This window comes from Embiotoca jacksoni, unplaced genomic scaffold, assembly GCF_022577435.1.
Source record: "Embiotoca jacksoni isolate LCO1_2020_lvr unplaced genomic scaffold, fEmbJac1.0.p SCAF_18, whole genome shotgun sequence".
Taxonomy (NCBI): domain Eukaryota; kingdom Metazoa; phylum Chordata; class Actinopteri; family Embiotocidae; genus Embiotoca; species Embiotoca jacksoni.
This window is the reverse complement of record NW_027185318.1, coordinates 9,616,157-9,635,141: the sequence shown is the minus strand read 5'-3', so window position 1 is coordinate 9,635,141 and position 18,985 is coordinate 9,616,157. Positions and strand designations below refer to the sequence as shown.

Below are 18,985 nucleotides of genomic sequence, written 5' to 3'. Positions count from 1 at the left end.
TATTTCATCAGCAGCAAAGCAAACAGCCATTTATTCAGCCACTTCTGAACACTGTGGACTTGAACGCCTCGCACCGACAGCAGCATGACAAAGACGAGCCTGCTTCCTTTGCAAGTCTCTCAGATAGGACACCTTGCTTTGCAGGGGACAGAATAACAACAGCTTGTTGTTTGTCATTTCAGAAATAGAGTCTGTGTTGCATCTGAAGAATAACGAGCACCAGCTGGCTTTCTGTCCATGAAGTTCCTGAATACCACAATACATTATTGTCACTGTGTTAAGTGTGTCCGGTCTCACAGTGCATTCCATCCTTAACCCTTTTGTGAGCTTTGCTCAAAACAATCGTTTACATTAAAAATAAATGAGAATAGCAGGCAATTTGATTTTAAAACTGTTACAGATTCAAATGGATCACCATTTGCACATTATTTCATTCATCACACCTGCAATACAACAAAAGAAGTACAGACGTTTCTACCTTGTAATGCTAAAAAAAACCAAAAAAAAAACAGTTGGGTTTGTGATCACTGAAGAAAGTTGGGGGGCTTTTGCGTACAGTGGTGAGGACAGTGCATGACGCAATTACTGTTCTCCAGCTTCTACAATAACACAGGCTGGTCAAGAATAAGTCCATAAGCAAAGTAAAAAAGCTAGCTTTTGTATCAATTTCTTTAAAAAAAAAAAAATAAACACGTACTTGGACTAAAGTATAAACTGATAAGATTTTGGTCGTCAAAGGTCACCGTGACTTCACAAAGCTTCATTCAAATTCAGACCATAATTATGACAAAATTTGATTTGGATAGGATAAAATTATTTCTGGCCATTAGTCAATGCCACAACTCAGGAACAGAAACATAAAAGTGGGAACATTTGTCACATTTGGAATCTTATAATCTTGTGAATCCCGCTTGACACTGTGGCAATTATATAGATCTTCTGTGCTTTGTCCTGTGTGTGAAGCAGCTATGCCTTAGGATAGGTAGCTTCTTTGCAGCTACAGCCATACTTGAATTATTGTCCACTGTCATTGCTACAACGTTGTGTTACTATTTGACCTGGATCCAGGCCGTCAGTGCATGTTAGAAATGTACTCAAGGTAAATCTTGCCTTTCTTCTGTGCCTGTGAGACAAAGTGATGCACATAGAAAACAGTCCCACATCCTTCTTTGTAGATACGTTTACTCATCCCTCAGCAGTCTTAGTCCTGCAGACCACATCAGCGTCCCTTTTGAATCGTCTCTTTCTCTCTGACATATTAAAGGGACAACGTTCCTGACAAAAACGCATAAACCACATTAACATAATGTTAATTAACTTTGCAGGAGGGCTTTAGTCTCTGTTGAAACTCATATTGGTTGATTGCATTGTTTAATTCATAGTTGCAGCAACCTGGTGTAAAACACATTTCATATATTTTCACCCAAAGTCTGTTTTAGTCTGTTATCTTTTTAACTGCTGTGCCTTTAAACTCAGAATACCAGATGCAGCGCAGTGAGCTCAAAGTGCTGTAATTCTGGAACATATCTGAAGGCAATGTCAGAATCAGAGGTTGAGCAACAAGACAGGGCCGCCTGAAATGGAAAACCTTAATTTCTGCCCCGTGCGTTTAGTCATGTTAAATGACCATAAGTGTAATTCCAGCCAGCGACACAAGAGAGGGGCCCTCTCTCTGCCCTCCATACCACAGACTGGAGGGAGACGCCAGGCTAACACACAGGAGGGAAGCAGGGGAGGGGGCAGGAAGAGGGAATTTTAATGCACACTCTTTACACCACACACACACACACACACACACACACACACACACACACACACACACGAGCACATATATCGCATTTACAATTTAAGCTTTCTGCTGACGTTTTCATTCGGAGGGATTTTTGGAAAGTGAGCAAGTATGGCATCTATGCCTGACTTCAAGTGATCTTTTCAGAGCGAAACACTGACCCCGTCTAGGATTTAAGATTTCAAGATGACTGCAAAAGGTTTTTGAGTTTTGTGCATCATAAGTAATTGTAGATGCGGTCAGACTGAACTGTAGGTGCAATGGCAGCAAATTACCAAAGCAGCAAAAAAAAAAAAAAAAAGGATCAAATTCTGAAGCACAATCCACAGTCTGCTGTTTATCCATATCTCCAGTGTTGCAAATAGTTTCACCAAAGCCTGCATAAAAAACATACAATTTATTTTTCTAGCTATAGTTACATGCTCAGTTAGGCTTGTCTATAAGGTGTGTAGATGAAACTATTTGTGATAATACCATAATGCAACAGTGGCTGCAATGATGATTTTAAGATTATGGATCCAAAATCTGAAAATACAATGTCAGAAGGGGGTCAAACTTCAAAGTAGACAAAACATGAGCAGATTAATGGAATAAAACCTGAACTGTGTGACAATCTGTTAATTTGTGAGCTATAGGGCAGCTAGTTGGCAGATTTTTTTTTTTTTTTTTTTTTTTTTTTCAGCTACCTATTTCCCCTGTTTACAAACCAGCTTCTCCTTCTGCAGCCATCTTGCCATATCATCTTACAGTCCTGCTCTGGTCTTCCAAAAGTCTAATCTGACATGGTCTGGTGGTCCAGCTACAATGTTTTGGAAAACCAGGCCAGCGCTGGGGGTCAGATCCTCATCATGTCTTATGTTTGTTTACATTCTCACACAGGGCCACCGGGGACAGACAGTGGCCATTTAAAAGTTAAAGCGTGGGAAGTAAGCAGGAAATAAATAGCACAGAGAGAGAGAGAGAACACAGAGACGCTGAGACTCTTTGCCCTGTCTCAGCGCCTGAGCCTTCCTGGAACTGTGACCCAAATTCAGATCAATCTTGAAAATCAGTCATGGGGTTTCACTGTGGCCTAAATGGTCAAAGATGCGCAACACGTAACAGCAAATTCCACCATTTGAATTATGGATGGAAACTTTGATGGCATGACTGCCTTTCTCTCCCTGATCTCGTGTTTCCTGTGCCAAATCATCGGTGATTGAATTTAAAGTGAAAATTAGCAAATACTCCAATTTGGGGTGTGGTCATATTGAACACTGATGACTTAACTTGACACTGCAGTCTCAACTGAAAATCAACTTTTATCTAAAAATAGATGGAAAGCCAGAAAAGTAAGATGGTAGCATCGGGTAGCATCGAGGGATCAATAGAGTGTGAATGCGGATGAGCCTCATCTCTTGCCTGCAACTTGCACCACTAAAGGCCTTCCAGTGAGACTTCAGTCCAGCCTTGATGTCTGCACATGAAAAGGCATCAGTTGTCAGTGAGAAAAGCACTTTTGATTTTACCAAATGCACAGGACCATCCTGAGACTGCTGTCTTTTTACATCAAGAGTGATCATCCTGCAGTTCAAGAAATTAGGCAATTACAGAGAACAATTACTTATCATTTCCTCATCAAACTCTACTCTCTCACATAGTAAGAACTACATCAAACTGAAATCTTAGTTCGGTTGGTGTAATAAGACCTAAATTAAACAGACTAGATTACAATATTGTTTAGATTTTTGTTGTTTAAAATGTGATTCTGCCAACACCCATTTGATATGGAGTGCTGTCTGCAGTCGGCAGCTCTGTTGCGCCTCTCTGTGGTCACATTTATGTAATACACCTTTGAACCACCCACCGTTTTCACAAAAACACTCCATTTCCCATATTCCAATTCGTTGTTGCCGTTATGCCTTCAAATTAAAAGCGTTAATAGTGTCAAGTTTCAAAAAAAAAAAAAAAGAAACTCCTAAAGTGTAGGATATTATATTTTATACTACCATTCAGTTAACTTTTTTTTTTTTTCCAATAAATTAGATGCAAATCTAGAAAAATATAGCAATAAATACAAAACGTTTTCTTAGTCAGACAGAATTGCCTCCCTATTTATGAATGGTGAAACGTTTCCGTGCCTCTTTCTGATTTTAGCACTAAAATTTAATTAAAATATTAATGATATAATACAGCTTCATTCACACGTTCTCTTCGAGAATGCAGGTGAAATTCTGCCTAAGTCCGAAATAAAGTTTTTATTTTGAAGATTTTCAGGGGGAAGTGTTGAATTTCATGCATTCTGGGGATAACTGCAGTCCCAATTAGATGCCCAGTAGACAAATTAGAAAGTTTCAGCTGCAGCCATCAGTCTGCTCGGATCCTCCAACCTGTCAGCTCGTCACTGAAGACAGAAATTGACCGATACAAGATGAGGGTGCTGCCACTCGTAGTTACGGTGTTATTAACGGTGGGAGTCGCTTATTTCATTTACACCCCGCTGCCCAATGCCATCCAGGAGCCGTGGAGGTTGATGATGATGGATGCTGGATTCAGGGCAATCTCGCACCTGGTAAGGAGAAGTTTTATTTTGGAATATATTCTGATGCATTTAAAAGATAGCACGTTTCTAATTGAAAACAACAACAACAAAACTTTACTTCTCTCTGGGACATCAAGTATTATTGGGTGGTATTGTGGGTTTGCTGCATCCATATTTGAAAAAAAAATAAATAAATAAGGCTACTGCACTGGTGAATAATACTGGCATTGATAAAACACGTAACTCTATAGGTACAACAAACAGACTTGGACTTTGACCCTACCTACTGAAACCCTGTGTTGAATTAATGTTAACCCTATTAATGCATAACTTTAGTGTCCTTTTTGTTGAGGCTCAGTCGGACAGTTATTGCATGATACGTGTTTTATAATACGTATTTTTGTGAAGCTTAGTTTTTCCAGGGCAGATCATAGGAGAGGTGCTCACAGAAGCTTTTAATGAAAAATCTAAAGCACATGTCCTGAAACGCTTAAATGTCATGTGCTTTCATGGACGTCCACAGGTCTTCTCTTTATTTGATAAAAGGAGGTCTTTTCAAGACTGCGTCATGAAATATTATTTCACAGCTGTTTGACGTGAAAGACATTATTTAGTATGATTTTGAAGTGGCCACACTGCTTGTCATAGTGACTTTTATTCTGGTGCTGTTCGATGACAATGAACCCTTTCTTCCTCACCTTTGTTCTACATTTCAAAAGTGGCAGGGTAGAGTGGAGAAATAACGTCACAACCTTATATTGCATCATTATTGTCTGTATTGCACCAACTGAAAATTGTTTGGAAATCCTGGCACAAGAGCATGTAATATCGAATGCTAAACGCACCTTTGTGCTGCAGGACAGATATGGATTCAGCATTGCACAAAGAATTTCTAGCTAAGAAAGTCTTAACTATCAAACTGTACTAAGGCCAACATGTCTCAGTGTAGCTGGCTGGACCTTAGCCCCCACTGTGCCAAGTAACTTTGTGTTCTGGAGTTGGACTATTGACACTATTAAGAGGGCGAGAAGGCAGACAGTCTGACACACTAGTGAGGCAGAGTGCAGGAGGGCAGTGGTGACTGGGTGAGCCAGTCATCTCTCCAACTCCTCCCAAGAGATGATTCTGTTTTCACCCTGTTACTTTATATCGCTACATCTTTCACTTGTGACCTGAGAAACCATCGAGATGATCGAGTCTGAGTTTTGTTTCCTCTCCTCTACCTTCTCTGTGTTCAGGCCACGTTGAAGCATTGGCTGGGCTTCGAACATTACATCAGGTCTATCAGGCAGTCCATCGCGTCCTTCGAGAGTTGGCACCAGTCGGAGTCCGGCGATGATGTCGTTCCGGGAGTGAAGGTTAGCGATGTCACTTTCGCCGGCGTCCCAGTGCGAGTATACGAACCGCCGCCCGGCGGGCAGGATCGCCTGAGGAGAGGGGTGATCTATTTTCACGGAGGTGGCTGGGCACTCGGCACTACCAGTGAGTGCAGACGTGACTGTTGTCTTCAAGCAGAATTCAGAGTTGTATCTTGAAATTAGAAATAATTGAAGACATTAGACTGTAGTCAGAATAATTAGGCTACAACTTGCTTTGCATTTAAGGTGCAGATTGTTAAAATAGCGTCATTGAATCTAAATACATTTACTTCCTCAGTGTGAGAGGACTAGTTCTGTTTTTATACATTTATATTATACATGCATAATTCAACTATAAAGGCGACTTGCAGATCAACAGTATTTTCAATTTCTAATTGTAAGTGATATTTTACATCTTTCACATGGACGAGGAAGGATTTTCCAGATGAAAAAAAACTGTCCGGGTGTTTTTGTTTTAGGGTTAAGTTTTCAATAAAATGAGTAATTCCAAAAAAAAAATAATTAAATAAACATCTCCTGCACTCTCTTTTCCTCAGAGAGGGGGTCGTACGATATCTGTAACCGTATGATTTCAGATGAGCTCAACGCCGTAGTGGTCTCTGTCGAGTAAGTGTGTCTCCCCATGCATCACTTCCACAAAGACAGTGACTGACAACTGAGGCACACCTACACTTAATGTATTCATGTGTTAAATTATACCGTAGAAAGCTGCCACATAATATAATACAAGTGGTTTCACAGGCCGAGTAGTACGTTGTGACAAGTATACTCCTCGTGTGATATCGGTGTCAAATTAACATGAGACCTGTGTGTGTGTAGGTATCGTATGTACCCAGAGGTGCTCTTTCCAGTGCCGTATTTAGACTGCCTCGCTGCTGCCAAACACTTCTTGTCTCCAGAGGTTCTGGCCAAGTACCGGATCGACCCCAAACGTGTGGCCGTGTCAGGAGACAGTGCTGGAGGAAACTTGGCTGCTGCAGTCGCCCAGGAGGTAAACACAGAAGCCATCTCCTGTGACGTGCGCGACAATACGAATATCATGTCGGAGGTTAAAGTGCAACGCCTCGTGTGCGTCTTTATCGTCCCAGATTTCCACAGATGACAACATGAGTGTGAAATTCAGTGCCCAGGCGTTGATCTACCCGGTGCTCCAGACTATGGACTTCAGTACGCCCTCCTACTTGCAGAACCAATATATGCCCATCCTCTCCCGGCTCCTGATGGTCCAGTTCTGGATGCAGTACCTCGGTGCCGACCTCGCCCTGCAGCCCCAGCTGCTAGCGAACAACCACAGTGCCTTACAGAACACAAAAATCACCCCGGAGCTGAGGTCACGACTAGACTGGACTGCCCTCCTTCCTGAGAAACACAAGAAGAACTACAAGCCTCTCATTGTGGAAAAAGGATCCCAGAGGGTTCTGAAGGAGGTGCCGGCGCTGCTGGATGTGCGGGCGACACCGCTGCTGGCAGGACCAGAAGTGTTGGCCAAATGCCCGCGCGCATACATCCTAACATGTGAGTATGACGTGTTGAGGGATGACGGGCTGATGTACGTTCGCCGCTTGCAGGACGCAGGAGTCATGGTTACCAACGATCACATAGAGGACGGCTTCCACGGATGCTTCAGCATGATAGCCCCGCCTACGGAATTTGATATAGGGACGAGGGTCTTCCGAGGTTACATCAACTGGATGCAGAACAACTTTTAAGAGCGTGTATGGGTTTTTGTAAGGGAGTAGTGGTTGCATGCTTGTGTGTGTTTCACTAATATATATGCCCTACCCCTCGCTTAGTGAATGAGACTTTCTGAAGGACTTGTAAATGCACTCTTTATTAAATATCACAAGCTCGGGGCCCTCATGTACCTGTACTCAATACATGTGAAGTTTTTATGATATTTAGAAGCAATTTCCAGTCTGCTGGCAACATCAACATTGAATAAGGTGACTTTTACAGCCACAAGCTTTCCAGTCCTGGAATAAATTAATCAGGTGCTTCTAGTGGAAGGCACCACATCAGTACACTCATTCATGTCCACAAACACGTGAGCAATAAAAGTCTCACTAAAATTGATTTTACAGCTTACATTCAGAATAAAAGAATCAAAGGTCTGTTAACAGAGTTTTTAACTGTTTCCAGCAGCTTTTTTTTTTTTTTTTTTTTTTTTAAAAACAGTGAAAATCAGGTTAAAAGAAACAAGGTTAATTTCAACAGTTCAGTGTTTGTGTTTTTCTGTCTGTCGGTTGGCCTAGTTTATGAATACAAATGCCTGAACATGAATGAATTACAGAAGCTGCACTCAGTTCTAAACAGCAGTGGTACGTTATTCTCTACCATCTCAGAACAGCCTATAACAGCACTTTGAATTGCCTTGTTGTTGAAATGTCCTATACAAATAAACTTGCCTTGCCTTGCCTATAGAGTTCATACATGTACCTCTATGAAAAGCACTCCGAAAATATCTTACAAGATGTATGTATTCTGCATAAAATGAATTCAGTGTTATTTTACTTCCAAATCTAATTTTCACATCTTTTTAAATATCTCCTGTGCAACACAAACATCCTAAGTGTCTCTCTGCTGCCCACTGTTGGGATTTATGAAGGATTCCAATTAAAAAACAAAACATGGAGTAACGCTCATGAAGCTCGGCTTGTTCTGTTTACTTAAAACAAAATTCCCTTCCTGATACATTGTTGCCGTACGCACACATGTTTGTGGCCATAACGGAAGAATTTATGCGCTTTTTATGTCACAATTTCACACAAACGGGATTGACTGATGAGCTGATGACATTTTTACGCTGCAGAGGTCACCGTCACTGCAACATCATCATTATGTTCTGCAAAAACACTGTTGTGGCCATTAAAACACCATGACGGAACAGAAGGGGAGATTGTGACCATATTTCACATTTAGTCTCATGCTTAATTGGTTCTCTCTCTCTTTCTCAATTAATTCACACACACACACACACGCACACACACTTATACAGCTGACGTATTACAGAGCAAGATCAACAAAGCTTAACAAAGGCAAGTCAAATCAGTTTAATACATCTAACACCTTTTTCCTTAAATTCTTTCAGTCTTCACTCCATATATTTTTTTGAGTCTGGACAGACATGGACGTAAACTACAAATTGACTAGTTGGCGGAGGCCAAATAGGTTTTCCTCCTCTGTAATCACAAATATCCAGTGAAAGGCCAACTCAAATGTAAACACACACCCATTCATAAAACAGATATCTCGGTGTACCACAAATACATGAACACAACTGAGGTTTGATGACACAACAGTTATGTTTGCATGCACACTTTGCATTGCCATCACAAGAAAACGTATAAACCCAAAATGCTCCCAAAACTGCACCAGCTTTTGATGAATTTCTCGACAGTCATGCATTTGTTTCTTAACTTGAGCATTTCTAGGTCACTAAATACAGTGACAAACAATAATCAATGCAGCAGTGCCCTCTGTTGGACGGCGAACAACATGAACCCTAATAGGTTCTCTTAAAGTAACACATTTAGTAATCACTGCTCCTTTGATACCAGTAGAACGTAACCAAGTACATTTACTCAAGTACGAGGCTTCAGCTCAATTTACATGCGCTTATAGGTAAGGAAGAAAATCTTGTACTTTTTACACAACTCCGTTCATGTGTTTAAACAACCAAGCAGTATGGGAACCAGCTAAAACTGCACTTAAATGATTGATAACACTAATCCAAAAATAAATCACTCACAAGGGCTATTTGTCTTCATCTGGAATACATTTACTCCTAATAATCAAGTGTACTTTGCTGGTGATACTTTTTTTTTTTTTGATATGAATTATTATTTCACTTATCTAAACTCACTCCTGTTTGTTAAATGGAAATGTGAAATGTATTTTTTTTTAAATTTAGATCATTCTCACTGCTACATGTGTAATGGTAATCGTATGGTTGAACGTTAGAATTACAGACGGCAGAAATGAATGAGTGATGTGGTAAATGTTAACCTGCCTGTATGTTGGCTCCGTTTGGGTGCACTTACATTTAAATGCACGCGTCCTGTGAGGGAAAGCCCCTTCTACCGACACACCAGCCAAGTCACTGGCAACCGTCTGCATGCATTGTGCTGCCGTAGCATGCTTTGGCTCTAGTCTTTGTTTTATACGAGACAATGAGCAGCTGTTATCCTCAGATGGGAATTCGGGGAGATTCCATGACTTTACGGAGAGGAACGTGGGGAGGAGAGGCTTCAGGGGAGGGAAAAAGAGGAGTGGAGGGCAGACGATTATGGACGGAGTGCTCCTTTAAATTAAATATGTCATCTGGGTATTTTAGTCCTTTGCTTCAAGGAGGAAACTGCTTTAATTTCCAGGGAAGCAGCAGCCCTCTATGCGCCTCTCTGTTTCCTATTGTTCTCATAACCGATTTCAGATTCAGGGTTTGGAAAATATTTTGTTTAAACCCGCTGTGTCATGGTTTTACAGGACTGTGTTCCTCACAGGGAGACAGAAGTTTTTGGTCATTTTTGTGTGAACCAGGGCTGCAATATATTCTTGATTCAGGGTTTAGAAGTTACAATCCGGAATATTATTTTCACAAACAAACCCTACCTTTGACCCTATTTAGGGTCAGAATTTGTGCTGCAATTACATTTTTTTATTCTTTGTTTTTTTTTGTAAGTAGCAAACAAATTAGATCCTCCATGGTAAATATTAAACTTTAGAGGTGCTAGTAGAGAGATCTTTACTCTTCAACAGAGCCAGGCTAGCTTTTTTCCCCAGTTTCCAGTCTTTGCTAAACAAAGCCAACCAGCCCCTGAGGTATTGATCTTCTCATCTAACGCTCAACAAGAATGAAAATTGGCATAACTCTCCAAATAGCTAACTCTTATGTCACGCTCTGAAACAGAAGATTAAAGCTCGTCAGGGCCTGCTGCATTTAGTTTAGACATATCTGACCGAGGTCAAAGGTCGGCTGACTGGACTGAAGAGGCAGAAATAACAATAACATGAGTGGAAAAAGTTGATGACAGTGCACTTTTAAATGCCTGTTTGCTGTGGGACAGTAGACAGGCATGTCTCTCAGGGTGTCATCTTCCATGCCCGTGGCCAAACGGTCTCCAGATATCACTCACCTTCTTCATTCCTTCTCTCCAAGAAGCCTGGGAATTGACTCACTTAAGGGAACACAGGAACCTTTTACTTTCTTTTCCGCTTTTTCCAGATCTCAATCAGGGAAGGAAGCAAACAAAATCGTTCCTTTTCTCCGTCATTCTCATTTAAACGCTCGACCTGCGGTGAAACTTACGGCGCACACGCATGAGGGCATGAGCATCAAGGTGGCGTGCGTATTGGTATGAATGTGTTTTATATACTTTAACACAAGTTATGATGTTTGGGAGGGTCACCCATCCAGGAGCTGCGAACTCCTTAGGCCCCACTCTCACTTCCTCACGCTGACAAAGGGAGCAGGGGTCAGAGGTGAAGGAATGAAAGCACAGGAATCACTCATGGTTAAATTCTGCAGATTGAATGACTCCCCTGCGACAAATAGGGCTATGAAGCCCTAACAATGGCAGGTCATTTGGCACTAATCAGCAAGCATTCTGTCAGATCACCTCACAATAGCAGGAAAAGAGAAGAAAAAGGCTTCTTTTTTTTTTTTTTTTTTCGTTTTACTTTCAAATGTTAATGATCTGCTACCTGCAATGCACTGATACCCAAACTTTCTTGCCACATGCTGCGTTAATGCGCTCGCATCCTGTTTAATGTTCACAATTACGATTTTATTTCCTACACTAAGCAACACCCACTCAGAGCAGTATTTTCATAGGCAGTGCCAAGAAGATAAAATGCACACCAGGATGGAAATCCTATTTGAAATGAGAAATTTGTCACACACTGCTTATAATTAACGGACATCATATGTAGCCGTTTAACAGTCAAACACCAAGGTTATTTTTTCATCTCAGATTAAATTGTGAAAGTGAAAAGAAAAAAAAGAACAAAGCGTTACATCACAGACAAAAAGCCAAATTTCTTAATGACTCGCATCACTCTTTACCACCGATTGTTTCCAGGGCCATCAAACGCTCCTCAAAATGCCTCATTCAGCCTCCACAGTTATATTACGTTGCCTTCAGCTGCTCCACATCTGGAGACTGAAAGTTGTAAAAGCCTATTTGTGCTGCACTGAAGGGCCGTTTGTTGGGAATAAATAAATCCCGCCACAATCTATAACTGATATAGGGAGTTCCATAGGAGGTCCAAAGTGACTTTTAACTACAGAAAGAAGTTTGGATAGTAAATCCTTTTTATTTTGTCGTCTTTGCTGACTTCAGATTGTTATTCTGCTCTAAAATACAAAAGCCCAGAACAGCTACTAAATGCACCTTGAAGTGAGTTTTGTCAGGAAAACGTTTTCTTAAGTTGCAATTAAATTCTGCCTCATCTTTACACCAGTAAATGTTTCCAATATAAAAACTGGTTTGCAGGTTCAATTTATGGGAAATGTATTTTCTGTCATGAAACATAGGCAGTGTTAAATTAGCAGGTCACATCAAAGTTTCCACTTTTCCAGCAGCTCTTGAAGGCATCCTAAATTGCATGTGCAGCACTGCAGCTCCCTGCTCATTTCTGTCTAATAACAGTGACATCTTGAGGCTGTTGTAATCCTCCGTGCCTCCTCTCTGCTCCACCTACAAACCGCTGCACTGTTTTCCTCCTTGTCTCTCTCTCTCTCTCTCTCTCTCTCTCTCTCTCTCTCTCTCTCTCTCTCCTCACAGCAGAAATGCAGCAGAGCTTGATCTGACTTGTCCTTCCTGCTGGAAGTGCTTTCTTGCTCCTCTGGATTAAAGTTAGGTGAACTCATTCGCTGTGATATGGCCATATCGATTTCTGTCCAGTGTCTGGCTCTCATCATACTCGCAGCAATCCTCCTGCAGACCATCGCGGTTGCCGTCAGTTTTATGTATTTCAACAAAGTCCTGAACACGGTAAGATGCGCGTTTAGTTTTTACGCTTGATCTCAAGAGTGAATGGATTTAATTAAATGGGGGACACATTTCATGGGGGCAAATTAAGTTTGCTTTGCCACAGCACAAGAACTTTGTTGACATATCCGGCACAATTTAAAAGACTTCATTGAAAACGGGAACTGGATACTAAATTGTTAACTTGGAACTGACCTATTTACCACGGGCAGTAAGATGTGCAACCGTACGAAAGGGCTGCGGACATATTTACAGGAAAAGAAATGTGGCAGAAATCATATTTAAGGGAATTATATTTGGGCCGGTGAGATGAGGTGTTAAAAGTCTCGCATAACTCTGCAGGAATTTCTGCTTCTGAGGCTGCACAATGAGAAAGGAGAAAGTTGGGGCGAGCAGATAACAGAAACAATAGGAGGAAATGAGACTTAGTTCGGACTGAGGCGTTGTGACACCCAAAGGCAACACATGTCAGAATGGCCCAAAAATGATGTGGGCCAACACACGTTTCCGAAACTAGTTTATATATAGGCGAGCTGACAAATCCGGTTTTGAGTTCTGATTGGCTGAGTCACCCACGTCACCTCATGCACACCCGTGACCACTTTATTCTTAATTAATGCGTAAAGTGGCATCTCAACTACCGGCGGCCTGCCATTGTACGCTCGTAGCCTATTTAAGGAATTGCATTACTTCATCATTATCTGCATATTCACTTAATATTAAATCAGCTTTTTTTTTTTTTTTCTTTTTTTTTTAAATATTAGGTTTTTCTTTAATTGTAATGATCATGTTGCAAACATAGGTCCAGGCTATTGTCAAAATCAAAACACAAAATATACTCTATACAAACATATATATACCATTTTTAACAGCAGACATTGTGGCACGCAATAGTGGGAAAATCACCTGGTGTATTAATTATAGCAACAGTCCACCTACAGAAGTCCTGCATGCATGTTCACTGTCATGTCTGGAAAGTAACCAAGTACATTTACTCAAGTATTTAACTCGCACAATTTTGAGGAACTACTACTGTACTTTACTTTCATATTTCCATTTGATGCCACTTTCAATTTCCACTTCACAATATAGGAGAAATATTGTACTTTAGTTACATTTACTTCAAAATAAAGATGTGAAACAATGGATAAGATGAAAAATAAATACCAACACGTCAAACATGGTTAAGGTCTAAACCAGTAGTGATCAGCTTTTTTGGCTGCTGACCTCTTACAAAAAGCTGTATAGTCAACGTCACATATCAGATCTTTTGAGTGGTTAACAACTCCACTAAATGGGGATTTATTTTTTTTTTGTTTTGTTTTTTTGTCTCCAAACTTCTCACACAGTTTCATTTCAATAAATGTTCAAATGATTCAATATCTCAGCAAGAGAGAGAAAGTCCAAAAACGGAAAAACAGATTTTGTGGATAAAAACGTCGTCGTTTCTTCTTTTCTCTCCCAGTAATCATTTCAGAGCCTCAAATTTATCTGCTGTACCTGTATATAAAACTGGATATAAAGTAGTTCAAACTAGGTCCATCTACAGCAGCTACAACAGTAACAGGCCGCGTACACAATAAACTAGTGATATATAGGATGATCAGTTAGATGACCAAACCAGTACTTTTACTTTAATACTTCAAGTGCATTTTGCTACTGATGCTTCTGTATTTTCACTCAAGTAGAACTTTCTATGTGGGGCTTTTATATGTAATGAAGATACTTTTACATTGCTGTATTCGTACTTTTACTTAAATACAGAATTTGAATACTTTTTCCGCCGCTGATAATTCCACCCGTGCTTTCACCACCATGAGAAGTCAAAATGCCTGTCGTAAAAACATGTCTATTGTTTATGTTTGTGTGTGGCAAATCATAGAGAGTTTTCTATGCAACCCGTGGGCTCAGATAAAAGCTAGCCTCAGCAGTCTACATGAAAATGGAAATTTATCGGTTTACAGAGAAAATATTTTTCAGATTCGACTAAATTAGTTTGTGCTCAACTAAATTGATTTACTTCTTTTGCATACCAACAGATGCAGGATAGTTTTTCCCGGAGCAGCGTGTCCTGTCTTATAAACGCAAATCTGCACCCAGACTTCGAGGATCCTGCAGCTGAGGACAAAAAGAGCGACCCCTGCTGGCAGGTCACGCAGCAGCTCCACTACCACATAGAGAAGGTTTTCATTTATCTTTGTTAAATTTAACTCGGGCAGAGTTCATTAGTCATTATCATGTTTAAAGCACCAGGGGCCCAGATTCCTCAGGACTTTTTTTTTTTTTTTTTTTTTTTTTTATAGTACTCAGGAGTGTACTGTCCACAGTGTTGCAGCACTTTCAGAGTTATAACTCGCTCATGCATTGTATGAGGATTGGAACTGGAAAAAGTCCCCGTCACTTCTAAAAAACACTGACTCGCCCAAAAAGGAATACTGCCATTACTGCTCGGTCAAAAGATGACATATTTGTTGAAGCAGTGGGTGGACTGGATGACTCATGTAGTTTCTGTGTTGTTCGTTTCGATTCAGTTTTTACGTAATTGAAAACCTGTAGGCCCATTCACTCTCTTTTGACCCGATTTATCTTTTTCTATTAGAAGATGGCTGACAGATTCCAGAAGGAGATATCCACTGCTATGAGAAGTAAGAACAATGCTACCATTGACTATCAATTACTGCTATTTCCACTAAAAAAATGCCCCATGTGTGATTTGTATCTGTTGTTTTTTTGTTTTTTTACAGATAAGCTGACAGGAATGCTGCCTATCCTGAGCCCTGGGGTCCGAGGGGTCCCTCTTTCTAAAGTTGCTGCTCATGTGACCGGTGTTATCTCCTCCATTGAGCCTCCAACAGCAGAAAGTGAGGATCATTTAATTTAGTAGCAAGCAAAATATTCAGTATGGCAGTGTAGAGTCTGTTTGTTTGTCCTGGAAAATATAACTGACACCTGTTACAGAGGATTTGTGATTTTTCATGACGTGTATTCACAGTGCTCACCCACCTGTGAGCCCTACCTTTCCAGGGCCATGGGTGAGGAATTTGCTTCTGGGCTGCTTTCAGATTCAGTTACCTCCTCATGTCTGTCAGGACCTGCAGACAGGCAGCTGGGTTGTCTTAGTGTCCTGAAGTTGTCTTTTGAAGAAGTCACTGTCTGGATTCTTCATCCACGAAATGAAGAGAAAAATACATGCAGAAACCTGTGACGGAGAAATGCAGACATACACATGCAAAATTCATTACCTTCAGAGCAATACGTATTACAGACAATATGAGGGTCCTACTCATCCCAAAGGGGCCAATCATACTCCACGACTGCCATAACCGTTACCGACAACCCGAAAAAGAGTGATAAATCACAGGTCACTGCACTCCAAATTGTCACAACCAATATTCAAAAGACAACTTGACACGTGGATACAACCAACAAACAAGTCGTCTCTCGGCACCAGTAGGGACAGGGACTATTGATTGCCCACAGCAGGTCAGAAGATATTAGTCCGTCCTCACGAGACATACTCCCAGGTCTTTTCGTCCACAGGCCTTACAAGGTCAGGCAGACCAACTAAAACAAACAGATGTCGAACAAAACCAAAAAAGGAGAGCGGGAAACAGTTCAACCCCCCCCCAGAAATCACTGTAAAACACAGACAATGATTACAACATTGTTTACCCGCTACATCGGCACATTTCCTCACACACAGTCGATTTACTTCTTTCAGCTAACTCCTGATAAAATGTTGCGTTGCCACACTGCAATGTCCAAAAACAAACCAGAGTTAAAAAATGAGAATTTAAACAAGATTCCATTAAATCAACCCACTGCTAAAACATCAAATATTGACTCAAACTCACTCAGCCCAGAGTAAAGTGTGCACTTTCTCTGGCCTCCTGCAGAGCATTCCCGCCACACCTCAACTCCTCGACCAATCAGTGAACAGACAGCAGAAAACCACCAGGTGCAACTAGTTACAAAATGTTCATATATTGTTACGATTTTACCAGCATTTGACATGCCGATATTTTCTAACTTTTGCCCCATCATCATTAAAATATACTTTATGGTCTTCACAAATTCATTGTTAATGATCAGGATGAATGTTCTTAAGATGGAGATTAGATTTGATTAGATTTGTAGCGCTAAATGAATGCGATGTGGCTCCTCTTTGAATGACCGGGGCTGAGCCATCTTTTAAAATAGCAGCTTTGTTATCCGTTTGGACTCCTTAGAAAGCAAACCTCCACACCACAGACATATTGCACTCTGTTGCATTCACTTCTTCGTTTTTGTGTCTTTTGTCATGCTTCCACTGGGGGGAGCCAAAGTCAAACATGTTCTAATTGGACACTGTGTCTTCAGAAGAAATTTCTTTTTTTTCATAGGTCACAAATATTCCACATATACATTTTGGATAGCTGGATCTTCTCTGCACATGATAGTACTTTTTTTTTTTTTACCATGTGTCTCTCGTCAATTAACTTAAACATGACAGAAAGACAATACTAAATGTATCGTGGCACCAACACATGCTGCAGCGGGGCAGTTGTTAAGACAGCTGCCAGTCCGTGTTCACATCTGTAAACATTTTCTTATTCAGTTGTTCAGATTGTTTAAACGTAAGCGTTCCATGCAACAGTCTCAAATGATCTTGCGCCATAGTCAAAAGGCAGAAACTTATGCGTACGTGTGTGTGTGTGTTTCTGCATTATAATTATGTTATAGGCTCGCGGAGCAGCAGGGGGGGTTACCAGGGAGAGCGTATCAGAGCGTGGGAGGGCCAGCGAGGTCTGTCCTTCCTGCAGAACATGGAGTTGAGGGGAGGTGAGCTGCTGGTGGCCAGAGCAGGCCTCTACTACATCTACGCCCAGACCTACTTCAGACTCCCCTCCACGGGGGACGCGGAGGGGGAAGCAAAGGAGGAGGAAGGAGCAGAGCTTGTCCAGTACATCTACAAGAAGGTTCGGCTTTGTTTACTCTTACACCTGGAATTGGTCGAGATAGAGACAGTGTTATGTCCTCGGATGGCGATTTATATCCAGATTTATTTCCAATCCACCAATAAAAGTGGGGACATCTTGTTAGTTAACTGCCTGCATCTGTGAAAAATAGTGACATAAAAATGGGCTCAGGTTGGATGAGGTGAAGAACAATAAAAGATCCTGGTAGCTTTTACCACACTGACATTTCTGTGTTATTTTTGCCTTTTATGTTATATTTTTAAAGCATAATTCATAATGAAATGCTTTATTCATGAAGTTTTGCTCTCGTTTTTGTGCTGTGGTGCACAGATGAGCTCCTACACGGTGCCCATCTTGCTGATGAAATCCTCCCGGAGTGCCTGCTGGCCTCGGGGTCAGGAGCCTGGCCTCTTCTCGCTGCATCAAGCCGGCACCGCCTTTCTACAACCTGCTGACCACCTCTTCGTCACTGTCAGCAACGCCAGCGCCATGGAGATGGACGGGAGGGCGAGCTACTTTGGGGCCTTCCTGGTGGGCTAAAAGGGAGCCGTTTGGGACCGAAACTGAAAGAGGAGGACCCAGGTGTCAAGGGTTTGCTTGAAAACATGAGTGGCCGTCTAAAGCTGCAAGGGTTGGAAGAGGAGAAAAGAGTGAGAGGAGTGTGAAGGACCTCTTCTGGACCTTTGGGATGTTGGGTTGTGAGCCAACTGAGCTTGCACCAGGACACACCGAGTGCCCTAAAATAGCGAGGAAGAACAGCCATTGGGTGTGTATTTACTCCAGCAGTGACCTAATAACTGGTCACTGAAACCTCACACGGGATATTTAATTCTGTTTTCACGGCCGGTCCAAAGAATGTACCGTCTGACAGCAAACGTGGACTATGTGGCGCATTCTTGAGTTTTGGGCTTTCGGAGCAGTACAACAGACACAGATTAAATGTTTTCCACTCGTGTGAGAGACTCCTATTGAGAACAGATCTGTTTCAAACATTTGCCCGAAGGTAAAACAAGACAGTCGCTGAGGTGTCATTCCTAAGAAATGACAGTGGATGTTGGACAAGTGACAAAGTCTTTTATCAAATACATGAATTAAAAAAACCAAACCAAAAAACGCCACAAGACAAGATTGCACATGCTCAGTATTATGAATGTAGCGTCTTCTTTTTGTTCACAGTACTTATGGCTGAATTTCTACTTTGTGCAGCGTCTTGACGAATGAATGAATGTGTGGTGTGACACAGATTGCGATGTCCGGTGCCCTTTGAGAATACAAACTGACTGACTATTAAAAAGCTGTTCCAATACATTTACTCTCCTGAATGTGATGCACTTTAGTCCAGATTTGCT

At 41.3% G+C, this 18,985-nt stretch overlaps 2 protein-coding genes across 2 annotated transcripts; both read left to right on the top strand.

The window, feature by feature from the left end:
- The first annotated feature begins 4,144 nt into the window (after nt 1-4,144).
- nceh1a (neutral cholesterol ester hydrolase 1a) lies at nt 4,145-8,335 on the top strand. Its single transcript, XM_069152658.1, has 5 exons — nt 4,145-4,340; nt 5,549-5,792; nt 6,226-6,295; nt 6,509-6,680; nt 6,778-8,335. Exons 1-5 carry the CDS (start codon nt 4,200-4,202, stop codon nt 7,396-7,398), a joined length of 1,248 nt encoding a protein of 415 aa, XP_069008759.1. The 5' UTR covers nt 4,145-4,199; the 3' UTR covers nt 7,399-8,335.
- Nucleotides 8,336-12,506: 4,171 nt separating this feature from the next.
- On the top strand, nt 12,507-18,937 carry LOC138200168 (tumor necrosis factor ligand superfamily member 10-like). The gene is made up of 6 exons (XM_069152657.1): nt 12,507-12,681; nt 14,718-14,861; nt 15,278-15,323; nt 15,423-15,539; nt 17,401-17,636; nt 17,967-18,937. Exons 1-6 carry the CDS (start codon nt 12,568-12,570, stop codon nt 18,174-18,176), a joined length of 867 nt encoding a protein of 288 aa, XP_069008758.1. The 5' UTR covers nt 12,507-12,567; the 3' UTR covers nt 18,177-18,937.
- Nucleotides 18,938-18,985: the final 48 nt, after the last annotated feature.